This window comes from Monopterus albus, unplaced genomic scaffold (assembly GCF_001952655.1).
Source record: "Monopterus albus unplaced genomic scaffold, M_albus_1.0 scaffold290.1, whole genome shotgun sequence".
Taxonomy (NCBI): Eukaryota; Metazoa; Chordata; class Actinopteri; order Synbranchiformes; family Synbranchidae; genus Monopterus; species Monopterus albus.
In genome coordinates this window covers 769,152-782,126 of record NW_018128170.1, presented here as the reverse complement: position 1 = coordinate 782,126, position 12,975 = coordinate 769,152, and the positions used below count along the sequence as shown (strand labels likewise).

General features: G+C 40.0%; 2 protein-coding genes across 6 annotated transcripts in view; both read left to right on the top strand.

Moving 5' to 3' along the window:
• nin (ninein (GSK3B interacting protein)) overlaps positions 1 to 4,087 on the top strand; it is a 25,748-nt gene extending 21,661 nt beyond the window's left edge. The window contains exons 27-28 of one of the 2 annotated variants that reach the window (XM_020622913.1): positions 1,893 to 2,006; positions 3,101 to 4,087. In XM_020622913.1, the coding sequence (XP_020478569.1) occupies positions 1,893 to 2,006; positions 3,101 to 3,316 (330 nt within the window). In that variant the 3' untranslated portion in view covers positions 3,317 to 4,087. Of the gene's footprint in view, positions 1 to 621; positions 1,317 to 1,892; positions 2,007 to 3,100 lie in introns of those variants that run through there. The other variant, XM_020622914.1, reaches the window with a different exon arrangement.
• Positions 4,088 to 4,691: 604 nt separating this feature from the next.
• Positions 4,692 to 12,109, top strand: sav1 (salvador family WW domain containing protein 1). Of its 4 annotated transcripts, XM_020622947.1 has the most exons (6): positions 4,693 to 4,842; positions 4,957 to 5,083; positions 5,998 to 6,489; positions 9,118 to 9,388; positions 9,492 to 9,647; positions 11,231 to 12,109. In XM_020622947.1, the coding sequence occupies exons 2-6, from the start codon at positions 4,990 to 4,992 to the stop codon at positions 11,442 to 11,444; spliced, it is 1,227 nt and encodes a 408-aa protein (XP_020478603.1). In that variant the 5' UTR covers positions 4,693 to 4,842; positions 4,957 to 4,989; the 3' UTR covers positions 11,445 to 12,109. The 4 variants fall into 4 exon arrangements, with proteins under 4 accessions (XP_020478605.1, XP_020478603.1, XP_020478604.1 ...); XM_020622949.1 differs by lacking the exon at positions 4,957 to 5,083 and having other exon boundaries at positions 4,692 to 4,842; XM_020622948.1 differs by lacking the exons at positions 4,693 to 4,842; positions 4,957 to 5,083 and adding an exon at positions 5,280 to 5,375.
• Positions 12,110 to 12,975: the final 866 nt, after the last annotated feature.

Genomic DNA, 12,975 nt, shown 5'->3' with positions numbered 1-12,975 from the left:
AAGAGAGATTGGGTTCAGTCTGCTTTGTGCAAAAATTGGTTCAAAATATCAGCCAAAGCTGTTGAGTCCTAAAGCAGTAGGAGTCTCGACCAAAGTCACTGTTTCTGTGTGTGTATGAAAAATGTATCTCATTTTTGTTTTATTGAATTAGAGGGATAATAAAAAGATTAAGTTTAAGATTTGTTGAACTCAGATTGCTGAAGCTTCACATAAGCTTTGGGCCGTGGAATGTACTTTAGTATAAAATAAGGACTGTGGATTATGTCCCCATCTCTTACTTTAAAAATCTATTATGGAGGATGTATTTGGAGGCAGTGTGGGCAGGATGATTACAATGACAGTAACCTCGCTCAGTGCACATATGGGCATGTTGGTGTAAAGACACTTGAAGAAATGTGAAAACTATCCCATAAGTGTTAAAAGGTTTGTTGGGTTGTTTCATAGTTGCTGTGTATGTCATATAATTATTTCCTAAGACATTTTTTAAGTTGGTTTTGAACGCACATGTAACGACCTAAAAATCCCTGTGTACTGCTTTGTTAAAGTGAGCAGGCCTGTGTAGGTTGTTGGGATTAGAGGAGAGTAGAGCCCTGGTGAAGTGTACCTGCCTTTTCTCTCCAGGGGCCGATGCCAGAGCAGCGGGCGGCTCACGCAGACGGCTACCGGCGGATCGGTGGATTGTAACAGTGCCATCTTTCCCTGCTCTTCACTTTAGCCGCTTTGCCCTCCAGGACTGCTCTCCTCCTTATTTTACTGACATATTTGGACTAGCACATAATGGAATTGTGTCTTTATCCTTATAGGAGACTGTGGTGCCTGTTTCAAAAGGCATTATGCATATTTGCCATTCCCTGCTGCCAAATGAAAACAGTGAAAAGGCTCCTGATGTTTTCCCGATGGGATTTTGATAAAAATATAAACTGTAACATCTACAGGCGACAAAGCTGTAGCATGACGAACTTTTTGGATGAGGCCAGTCTTTTGTGCTTGATTACAGGGAATCTTTTTTTTAGAATGCAGGGTCTGTTTTCTGGGAATGTTCTGTTATGCACTTGTACCATTTGCCCCTGTCGGAGACGGGGTGCTCACGTCCTCAGAGGCTAAGTTTTGCGACAGTTTGCCTAATGATCATCGAGGAGTGTTAACACAGACATGAGGTTAGTGCCTGACAGCCTCCTGACCATGCCCTAACAATCAAACCGTTCCTACCTGTGAATGTCAGGTGATGTTACTGTCTCCATATAGGTTTTATAGAGATTTTGTACTGAAGGGGCCAAGTTTTCACTGTTTGTCTTTTTTTGACACTAGCTGAATATTTCTTCAAACTACCTGTTTGTGTTCTGGGTCCATGTGTTATTTCTGATAATTTGGGTAATTGTGTTTGTGGGGAAAGTTTTTTTTTTTTTTTTTTTTTTTTTTTTAATTGTTTAATAAGAACTGTTCAGCTGATAACTTTTAATGTCAATCTATTGATGTATTTATTATTAGAAAATTCACATGAACTGACATATTGCACCCCTCATATTTGTTATTGTCATGGTTACCATGTATAGACTGTTTATTATTATTATTTATTTTAGTAGAATCATGTTGCTTTGTTTTATTTATGGATTAAATTATTTTAGATGAGGTGTCTAGAATACACTTTATATTTTATTTATTCTTTAGTGTATTGTCCTCTCCTCAAATATACCAGACTGATGTCTGGTATTTGTTTAATGCAAAAATCAAGATTAAAATAAAGCATCTAGCTCTCACAAATGTGATGTTTCTTTCTCATGACATTCTCTCACATGTTCGTCTGTCTACGCAGCACAAAGGCAAGACAGTTAAAATTTCATCATTTTATTACATTAGTAGCAATTTGATATCTTTCACTGTCTTCTCACCAGGATGAAAGGGAGAGGAAGATGAAGAACATGGAAGAACGTATGAGGGAAATTGAACTGTCGCTGCGTAATGTCAAACTGCTACTCAAAGAGAAGGTTGCTCTGCTGAAAGACCAGGTCAGTTTACTACACTCGCATTCACCAGAAGAAATTCAGTTTCGTCTTCACAGAAGCAAAATAACTTTAGGCCAAACACTGTCATCAGAACCAAATCTTATGTATGAATGACTTTTTTTCAGAGTGCTTCAGTTATAGAATTTATCTAATGTACAGCTAATGATCAGATCTGAGTTTATTAGAGACACAATATAAAAGTTATGCCTGACAACAGACCAGGAAATTCAGTGGGAAGTACTGTACCAAAGACTTGGGTTGTAGTAGCCAGTTGAAAAGGGAAGCAAAGTCTCAGAAGACCTAAGCCAGTTAGTACCTACCAGCGGTGTCTAAGGAGGGACAGATAGTGAACCAGTGACAGCGTCATGGACGCCCAAGGCTCACTGATGATGAGGTTGACCTACTGTAGATTAAATTTCGTGCCTGACAACAGACCAGGAAATTCAGTGGGAAGCACTGTACCAAAGACTTGGGTTGTAGTAGCCAGTTAGTACCTACCAACAGTGTCTAAGGAGGGACAGATAGTGAACCAGTGACAGCGTCATGGACGCCCAAGGCTCACTGATGATGAGGTTGACCTACTGTAGATTAAATTTCGTTGTTTCTTTTCAAAAGATCACTCTTTGTTAAAATGGTTAAAAATCAGAAATACTGTGCATTGGTCTCTATGAAGAGAGAGAGTCGGGGGCTGTTGTGTGGTGATATCACACCTAGAATGGTGCAGGTGTTGAATCGGTTTAAAAAAAAAAAAAAAAAAAAATCTGACTTGTCCTCATGACCACAGGTTTCACTCCTTTTACTAAATGATAGACATTAATGCTCTTTTAGACACTATAACTATGCAAACAGATTCACACAAGAGGTGCTGTGAACCTCAGTCACACAATTGCCAGTCAACTCCTGCATTGGGTCCTACGGTATATACACAGTATTGGGCAGGTGGTCATAATGTTATGGCAGATTGGCATATGTCTCGATACACATCTTCTGACAAATACAAGCAGATGATGTTTGCTCTAGTAACCAACATTAATGAAATGGAAAATTTTTTAAGCAGATTTATTTTAAAGGAGTTCCCCTGTCTGTGGCTTCTCTAGCGGTACAAGAATGGCAAAGCAGATGTGTTGATCAAAGACCTGTACGTGGAGAACGCCCAGCTGCTGAAAGCTCTGGAGATGACCGAACAGCGGCAGAATATCACTGAGAAGAAGAACTACCTACTGGAAGAGAAGATCTCCAGCCTTAACAAGATAGTGCGAGACCTGAACCCATCACACCTTCCCACACTACCCTACCACTATCAGTGCTCATGATGCATCACTTTGGATTTTAACAGTACTCCAAAGTCAACCATAAACTGCACTGTTTATTTACTATATTTTTTTATGTCTTTAAAACCTTTTTTTTTATTGCATTATGTCTTGTGCAACTGATCCAACCAAAGGGATGAGAAAATGGGTTTTCTGTTGCATCTTTAACATAATTTCAGCCTAAATGTTAAGTATGTACTGTATTTGTTCGTTTTATTGAGGCAGTAAATTTGTTTTTGTGTTGAACCTATGAAGAAACAAATGTGAAGGTTAGGCTGTAAAGAAATTTGCTATTTTATAGTAAATTATAACTTAAATATGTTTCAAAGCAGTAACTGTTACTAGTAAATGAGTAGCTCTTTTATCATGACACAGTATTTTCCTTCTAAAGAGAAGAGCAATACACGTTTTAGTTGTTTGTCTGTTATCAAAGAGATTGATGGTGTTGATCTCCATCTTCCTTCTCTAGCCCTTATGTAAGGAAACCAAAACCAGTCAGTAATAAAATTATGCAAGCAAAAAAGTCATAATATAGTCGCATTTTAAAGGTATTTGCCTTTGTTCAACACTACCTGAAGTTACATTCACTTTAAATGTCTGTCAAGTGGCAATATTTGCTATTTAAGTGTATTTGAATAAAACCCAGTGTTCTTCTGCAAAACCTATAGCTGCATTCGAAGACTGGCATAAGCAATGTCTTTGATTCAAGTGTCATTGCTACAGTGCAAGATGAAATCGGGGTCATATTTTGCTTTCTGGGGTTAAATAAAATATATGTACACTGTCTGCTATGATTTCTTGGACTTTGTGTTTCCTTGTAATTAAGTATTTTTGACACATTCAATTTATGGCAATTCTAATGAATGTGGTTAACATTGTCGTTTTTTGTTTGTTTTGGAGATATGGCTGATTTATGTAAAAGTGAAGTCTATCTCCTGAAGATTTATTGTTGCACTTAAAGATTGTTAGCCAGGAAGTCACAATTATGTGACAGTTAAAATTATCAGTCACATTTTCGACGTGTTTATATTTATAGCATTATTTTGGCTTAAAAGGTCAAAACTCATTTTTTTAAGTTGGATTTTTATCTGGAAGTCCCAAAGTCAAAATGAGATGCATGTCTTTCGACGTGTTTATATTTATAGCATTATTTTGGCTTAAAAGGTCAAAACTCGTTTTTTTAAGTTGGATTTTTATCTTCGTTTCGATTTTTTTTTTTTTTTTTACTTTTTAAGGTAATATTGTGCAATACAAAGTCAAATGTGCCTTTTTGTCTAATACATTTTACTTTGTCACGTTATTTGACCTTCCATGAATACTTTTTTTAATCGTGACTAACTTTTATTTTTTGTTATTTTACTGGCGGAAACTGCTTCCGCTCGGTTGTTAACATTGTGTTTTAGCTGAAGGATCTGCTCGTTGATGGTAAGGTACCAGAGGGCCAGGGCGGTGCAGCGCCAGTCCCGGTGAGGACCAGTGGTGGGTGTGCAGCGCTGCTCAGACCGGACTGGACGCTTCCAGTAGCTCAGATTAGCTGGCTAACTTGCTGCTAGCTAATCACAAGCCTAAAATGTTTACTTTCTGCGCCTTGCAAGTTCAACGCGATGGTCGCAGAGTTGAAGGATTTTGCCATGTCATTACAGCGCCGTGTTGTTAATGTTTCCGAGGCCTGAGTTATGCTCTCACGAAAGAAAAGCAAAAGCGAAACGTCGAAACCAGCCGAAGTACACGGGAAATATGTGAAGAAGGAAACGTCGCCGCTCTTGAGAAGTAAGCGCAACAAGTTGTTAGCGAGCTAGCTCAAACTAGCGTCAGTTAGCATGCTAAAGGAGTTAACATAGTGCTGAAAAAAAAGTAGCAAACTAGCATTAGCCGACTAAATGAAATGAATGCATGTGTGGGAACATTTGGCCACATTATTGTGTGTCACAAGCTTGTAACTAAGTTGGCGTTTTCTAAATGTAATCAAATAAGCTGTTAACCTGGTGTCTCGTTTTTTGCTAGCTACGTGATTGGTACATTAACATCAGCTGCACTGTTAAAGGAAGATTATGAGATAACGGTAATAAGATTGCTGGCGAGTATTTCCAGTTAAAGTTTGATTTATTGTACATGTATTTGTAACCGTGTCCTGACACCATTTTCAGCGGAGTGGTTTACTAAAAAGTTTGATTAATATCTAATTAATGTGCATTGGTACAAAGTGAATGAGTGTCGTCATCTGCTGTGGACAGTCCGGTGTTAAATAGCATATTAGTAAGAAAAAAGTCTTTTCGTTGACTGACTTACAGTTCCGTTATATCGTTAACGTTTCCCCTATTAGTACTGAGTAGTTATTAGGAGTGTGTGAAGAAGTATTATGAGCACTTAGAACGTCACTTATATTGCAGTGGCTGTATTGTGCTGTTACAAGTAGAGGTCCTGTATTAAAATTATTATTCAAGTAAAAATGTAAAAGTACTATTAGTTAAATAAACAAATGTATCAAGTAAAGTATTCATTACACAGACGGTGGCGATATCTTGCACTAAAATATAGTTGAGTATGGAAAATACTCAAGTAAAATTACAGTACCTTCGAAGTGTTTGCAAGCATAGTACTTGAGTACATTTACTTAGTTACATAACTGAGCTGCCTGTTGGAACTTCTACTGAGTTGCACTTATTGTGTTCATGTGGTTGCAGATCTTATGCCATCATTTATCCGCCATGGACCCACTATTCCCAGACGTACAGAGGTCCCTCTGCCAGAGATGGGGCCCTCTGCCTACCCTGTGGCACCCAGCCGGGAGCCTGCAGTGTCCCGCAACAAGAGTTTCCTCCGTACACCTGTGCAGAGACCTCCTCATGAGGTGGCCCGCAGAGAGAGCAACCGCATGTCAGCACCTCCATACCTGCCTCGCAGTCTGGGAGAGCTGCCCCATGAGTACCGAGGCTCCTCACAGTCCTTCCTCACAGATGTGAGCCCCTTGTCTGAGAATGGAGACGCTGCCCGGTATTATTACCCCTCTGATCCTTACTATGACAACCAGCAGCACCAACAACAACAGCAGCGCCAGCCAAGGAGGGTCCCAGACCGCTTTCCTGAGGACTATAGATACTATGAACATAATGAACACAACTTCCAAAGACTTCCTCGACAACACACTCCCCCAGCTCCAAGCAGACCACCTTCAGGTACGATGTGTTTTGCTTCTCACTTTTTAGAGTTTTGGATGAGATTTTGTTTTTTAAGTAATCAAGGGACAGTGAGAAGGTACTGGAAATAAGAGAGTTGCATGCTTTAACTGCATACACTGCAAATTATCTAGTACACGGTCTCTAAACTTAAATTAGTCTCTTTATAACTTTGTCTTATTTGAGGATGAGTGAAATTTCCCCAGTCTACAGCATTTCTGATATTTCTGATTGCTGTTTTGAAATGGCAGAGTATTATGAACGGGTTTTGGACCGCGTGGGCTACTCTGAAAGGATTGTAAGCTCGAAACAGCTCCAAAAAAGACTTATTTCAGTTTTCTTATTGGTCTACATTGTAAACAGTGTGATGTAAATGTGTAATTTCCATGAAATTAAATGTTTAGGGGCTCGCAAGAATGTTTCAACCCACCCCAAATGAGAGCACGTTTTATATTGTGGCTGACTTCTCAGAGTCACAGATAAGGTTTAGTATTATGTCAGGCCTGCCCATCACATCATGGAGGTTTGTTTGAAGTGAAGTTAAACAGGTATTAGAGGCTCAGCACTGTTCACCTCTGTTTGCTGAATCTATCTGCTGCCAAACTTGTAATTTACAGACCGCCTCCAGTCAAATATCTCGGCCTCAAATTGCTCACTGCTATGAATCATCTTGAGTTTAGGTTCTGCCCTGTGTATGTTCACATTACTCAAAGACTAATGCGTGGTAATTTGGAATGTTTTGGAGCAGTCACTCCCCCTAAACTTGGCAGAATCTTCCTTTATAAGCAGCTTATGTTTGTACTATAAAAATGTCATTTTTACAATAGTATCAAAAATAGCTGTTTAAATCTTTTTTTTCTAGCATATACAACTTTAGGGTTCTTTAATTTATTTCCTAATTCCTGGCTTATTTTGAATTGACAAAAGGTGAACATTGGCATAAATCTGTCAAAGTTGGGTACAAGCTACAGTTTGCAGTGCAGACATCAAAGTTTTATTACTTGCGTATGAGCATTGCCTACAAACATACACAATTGGAAAAATCATCTATTTTTGCAGAAGACACGAACATTTGAACTTAGGTAAAGTTTAAGTTAAAAAAATCAATCAAAATTTATCTTGTCCTTTGAAAAACAAATCTGTGCGTTTTTCAGGAAATAGTAAAAATCTAAATCTGTATTATATTATAGGGATTTCTTGTCAGAATTTGATAGTTGGTGATTTTTGCTTGTAGTGAAGACTAACTAGATGTCGTGAAGTGACTATTTTATGCCTTTAGATCAACTACCTCATCACTACTTGAAAATATTCCTGACTGTATCCAGTGAAATTCCTGTGATGCATTCAGGTTTGGGTCTGCAGCGAGGATGGCTCTCTGCCATTTTCCTGGAGAAAAGGGCAGCGACGATGATGATGATGATGATGATGTGGTGGTGGTGGAGGAGGAGTGCATTTCTGTGGAGCACATTCCATCCCCTCATTCAGCAGCTGGCTAAGTGCTCCAGCTCTTTTGCCGCCTTTATTGTGCAGAATTTCTCAGACTGCGGCTGCCATTTTATTGAGACAACCACACATTCTCCTGTGTTTTCAGATGCTTGTTTAAAGCCGTAATACTTCTCTGTGTAACTCATCTACGTAGCTGTTGACTTGACATTCCATGCTGAATTTATTCGCTAATAAAACCTGTTGAATGACCCCACTCTGCTGTCATCAAGCTGACATGAAAGAACTAGCAGCAACGAAGGCCAACCTCTGCATCACATCAAGTCGTCTTTGTCTGGATCAATCAGGTTGAAAAAGCGGCACTTGAATACACCACACAGAGGACAGTTAAGGGCTGACTAGCACATATGGTCTGTACCTGCATGACAAAAATAACTCCCCCTGCCAGCAGGTGGCGGTGTCTTTATTCACCTTTCAGAAAGGGAAAGAAGAAAAGCTAGAACGTCGAAGTATAAGCTATAAACAAACATCTCCGTGCAAAATAGCAGCCATGAGGGTCAGTGGAGAGCTGAGGACGTTTTACACTTGTTGGAGACTTATGGAGAAGCTTATGATCAAGCCAAAGGAACATGTAACAGTTTTTGAGAAAAATGAGCGATTTGACGTCACATAAATTCTTGTATGCGTGTGGCTCGCATTTCAATTAACCGTGCACATGCTTGACAGTTTAGGGCCTCAGCAGTGTTCACACTGGAGCCATTTACAAATGTGAACCATGAACACAAAAAAGTCTGATCTGATGAAAAGAGAATTAAGCATTAAGTCCTGTAATGTGAACATGGCCCAAGATGCGCCCTCACAACAGTCAGAGTCTGAGAGATTAAGCAACCCTGTCACAATCTCTGCTGTACTTAAAACGGCATCAGTCATGCTTTAAGTGGTGATTCATTGCATTCCTCTCTTATCCTGCTGTATGTTCAGTTGCCACATCAGAATGACCTTTTAAATTCTCTACATTTCTGCTTTAAATGACATTTTCCCACACAAAGTGTTTTTAAAAAGATTACCCAAACTATTTCATCTTTCCCAGAGGCACATTTAGCTGGCAGCTGCTCTGCTGCGTGTTTGTTCAGACGTCCTGCCTCTCCCTCTAGGTTTCTAAAAAGAAATGTTTGTTTTCCTCAGGCATAGGTCGAATACAGGCTAAGTCCCTGGGGAACCTGTCCAGCCTAACAGGAGAGGACCTCCCACTTCCAGCTGGCTGGACTGTTGACTGGACCATCCGTGGCAGGAAGTACTACATCGACCACAACACTAACACTACACACTGGAGCCACCCTCTGGAGAGGGAGGGGCTCCCTCCTGGCTGGGAGAGGGTGGAATCAGCCGAGTTTGGGGTCTACTATGTGGATCACATCAACAAGAGGGCACAGTATCGTCACCCGTGTGCTCCAAGGTGAGCTGCTGAAAACTGGAGGGTTCTGTGTTAAATTGAGTTATTTTATACTTCACCTGTTAATTCTGTAGGCACAGTACTACATTGTGTGTGTCTTTTCCAGTGTGCCTCGTTATGATCAGCCCCCACCACTGCCGCCTCCTGTGACCTATCAGCCACGTCCTGCGGAGAGGAACCAGCCGATGCTGGTGCCAGCTAACCCGTACCACACAGCCGAGATCCCAGACTGGCTGCAGGTGTACGCCCGCGCACCACTAAAGTGAGTACTATGAATGCAGACATGTTTCTGAGCAAAGATAAATTGGTATTAAATAAAAGTATAGTAATAAACAAATTAATTAAAAAATGTGGCAGAACTACAACATAATAGTAAAAGATACAAAAGACTAAACTGAATCTTGATTCAGCTCTAATCGTAACATTAATGATATAGCAATCTACTTAAGTATTTAATTATGTTTATGATGTTACGATGAATATGTTTTATAATAGACCATGGATGATTTATCCATTAGCTTCCCTCTAGTGGATATACAGGAAGTTTATTTTAATCCTGCGCATACAAATATGTGAACAGCTCTGCTCTTGTCCTAGCCACTTGACCTACGCTTGGGAAAAAGTCTAATAAAGGGATCTGTCATAAAAACGTTGTGCAGGGCAAATACTAATCAAGTCAAATCAAATTTTATTTGTATAGCGCCAAATCACAACAAAAGTCATCTCAGGACACTTTACAAAGTCAGGTCTAGACCTTACTGTTATCAATATTATTACATAAGGAAAACCCAACAAATACTACACAAACTCCACAGATTACATAGGGAAAACCCAACAAATACTACACTAACTCCACACGGTACTGATACAGACTTGTGACAAATTCAAGGAAAACCCAGAGTCAGTGAGTGGTATCCTCCAGGATGACGGTGCCCCCGTGCACAGGGCACGAGGGTTCACTGAAATGATGAGTACGATAGTTATGTGAAGCATAAGCTGTGGCCTTCACAGTCAGCAGATCTCAACCCAGTAGAACACCTATGGGAGATTTTGGAGTGACGTGTCATGCTGGCCGTACACCAGCAGACTATAATATTACTTTTAAAAGACCAACGTCTGAAACGCTCTCGCATCTAAAATCAATGTGTCATTAGTCACATCAAGTTTGTCATGACTATTTCCCATCATGCTCCTGGTGGGAAGTTACAAGAAGAAAGAATTGAAAAATAGAGCAGGAACACAAGCAGCCTTTTGCCTACAGCTGCACTTGTGTTGGCATTGTTTTGCATAGAAAAAACAGCCAAGAAGGAAAAGAGAAGGCATCGCCAACCCACGTTGACTAAAAGGGGACAGCAAGCACCTTTTTTCTTCACCTGTTGGTTGTTTACGATGTTCACGTCACTAGTCTTGGCTTATGCAAGCAAAGACTTTTGATGATGGTTGATTGTACTGGAAAATCAAGACCAAAAAAGTGACTTAATACAGCTTGTATCACCTCCTTACACCAAACTACTGAGATGACACGAGCACAACATGACTAGCAGAATTTTCATGATTTTATTGTGACGTTTGTCTGCAACTAGAAATTGCTTGAGAAGTCGTTTGGTGTAAGGCCGGCATTTGAGAGCACTCTCTACCACCATCATCAAAACACCAGATGAGGGAATATCTTTATGAAGAATGACTTTCATCCCTCCAGTAGAGTTCAGAGACTTGTAGAATCACTGCCAACGTGCACTGAAGCTGTTCTGGTGGCATGATGTGGTCCAAATGAGATGCTTTATGCTAGGTTTCCTCTATCACCCGTCTGTAATTTACAGTGGGTATCTTTTTCTTTTACATCAGGTATGACCACATCTTGAAGTGGGAGTTGTTCCAGCTGGCAGACTTGGACACGTATCAGGGCATGCTGAAGCTGCTCTTCATGAAGGAGCTGGAACACATTGTCAAATCCTACGAGGCGTACCGGCAGGCGCTGCTGTCCGAGGTGGAGGCTCGCAAACAGCGGCAGCAGTGGTACACCCAGCAGTCCACCAAGAATTTTATGGGGAACATGTGATGTGCATGTGCAGCAGCCATGCCTCCCTGAGGTCTGCACAGTTTGGGAGTGGTCACAGTTTCCTTTGAAATCATGATGGACTCTTAATTGCCTCTTTCCCAGCCACATCTGTGCCTTCGCTTGATCCAAATATATCAGCCAGGAAGACGACATTGACGCGGGGTCCTTTTTCCCCATGTGACACTCCAGTTTATGAAAGACCATGTGACTGAACGACACTCCAATGAAGAAAATAACCTATAGCGTGCCACATCTTGGGAAACTGCCCCTGGTGCCATTTACAGCCACTGCCCTAAGAACTGTTGCTGTAAGTTCTCTTTTTTTTTAGACTGAGGAGGACCGAGTTAGAGATTGTGCCTTTCAGTAAACACAACAGCGTTTTTTACAGTGTCTGCTCATATTGTGTATACAACAGCTCCTCTGTCATTTTTTCCTGTGGGAGAAAATGACAGGCAGCTGCTTCTAATTTGTTCCTGTATGAAATACTTCATGACCGTTTTTTCCTTTGCTTTGGTACCCTCATAAACTGAAACCACACACTTTTATATTAAAAAAGGTGTGGGATTGTTCTCTTTTTATGACCTACTGTATACCAAAACTTTACCAGATATTTAAGTTTTGATATGAACTGTCTTTATTTAAAGACCTTTGATGGATGAAGCATCACATTTGATGCAGTGGTTTGAGCATCCTTTGGCTCTTGGCATTACTGTAAGTCAGGAATCTTTGTGTGTGTGTGTGTGTGTGTGTGTGTGTGTGTGTGTGTGTGTGTGTGTGTGTGTGTGTGTGTGATGAAACATAAATAAGCTACTGGAACTTTTTAAAACACTTCAGAAGACATGTTAAGTTTTCCCAGCAAGTGCAATTCAGTTTCTTCTTGTTTCATTTTCTGAACATTTCTTGCTTTGGTAATGCCTTATCGTTACAGACTGACGCGTCTCCTTTGTGATTCAGTGGAAGTGCAGCTTCCTCGAAGCATATTTTATTGACAACCAAATTAAAAACTAAAATGAAGCCTGTTAAAGATATTCATAAACGTCTTACACTCGGAGGTTGTTTTGTCTACAGACAAAATATAGGAAAACTAACACTATCATGTAAAAAATAATGCCATGAGGCTATTTTACAGCAAGGAAAATACAAGTGGTTTATTGGACTCTTATGTAAGAGTAATTGAAAATTCATACACTTCTGCATGTCCTAGAAGGGTGTAAAGTAACCTTTGCTTTCTCTTTGGCGAGTCCTTCACTGTGCCAGGTCTCAGTCTCTCCTCTTCAGTGTCGTTTTGTACATATTTAACTTTGTGGATTGAATATACAAGACATAAGCAATAAAGTCTACAGTGAATTAAAATACACTTGGGACCTTTCAGTCATTTCATTACTTTTACGTTGAGTTTTTAACAGATGTAAATTGAGACAAATTAAAGCAACTGTATATTTTTGAAATGTCAGTGACACTGTTAAAGGGTTGGACAATTATCCTTATATACTTGCCAAACCAGCTACTATACTGCTTGAAGTCTTATAAA

Coding starts and splice junctions, on each gene's coding strand:
- sav1 (XM_020622947.1), top strand. CDS start 4,990: ATGCTCTCACGAAAGAAAAGCAAAAGCGAAACGTCGAAACCAGCCGAA. Junction 9,389..9,491: donor CGTCACCCGTGTGCTCCAAG/GTGAGCTGCTGA, acceptor TGTCTTTTCCAG/TGTGCCTCGTTATGATCAGC. Junction 9,648..11,230: donor TACGCCCGCGCACCACTAAA/GTGAGTACTATG, acceptor CTTTTACATCAG/GTATGACCACATCTTGAAGT.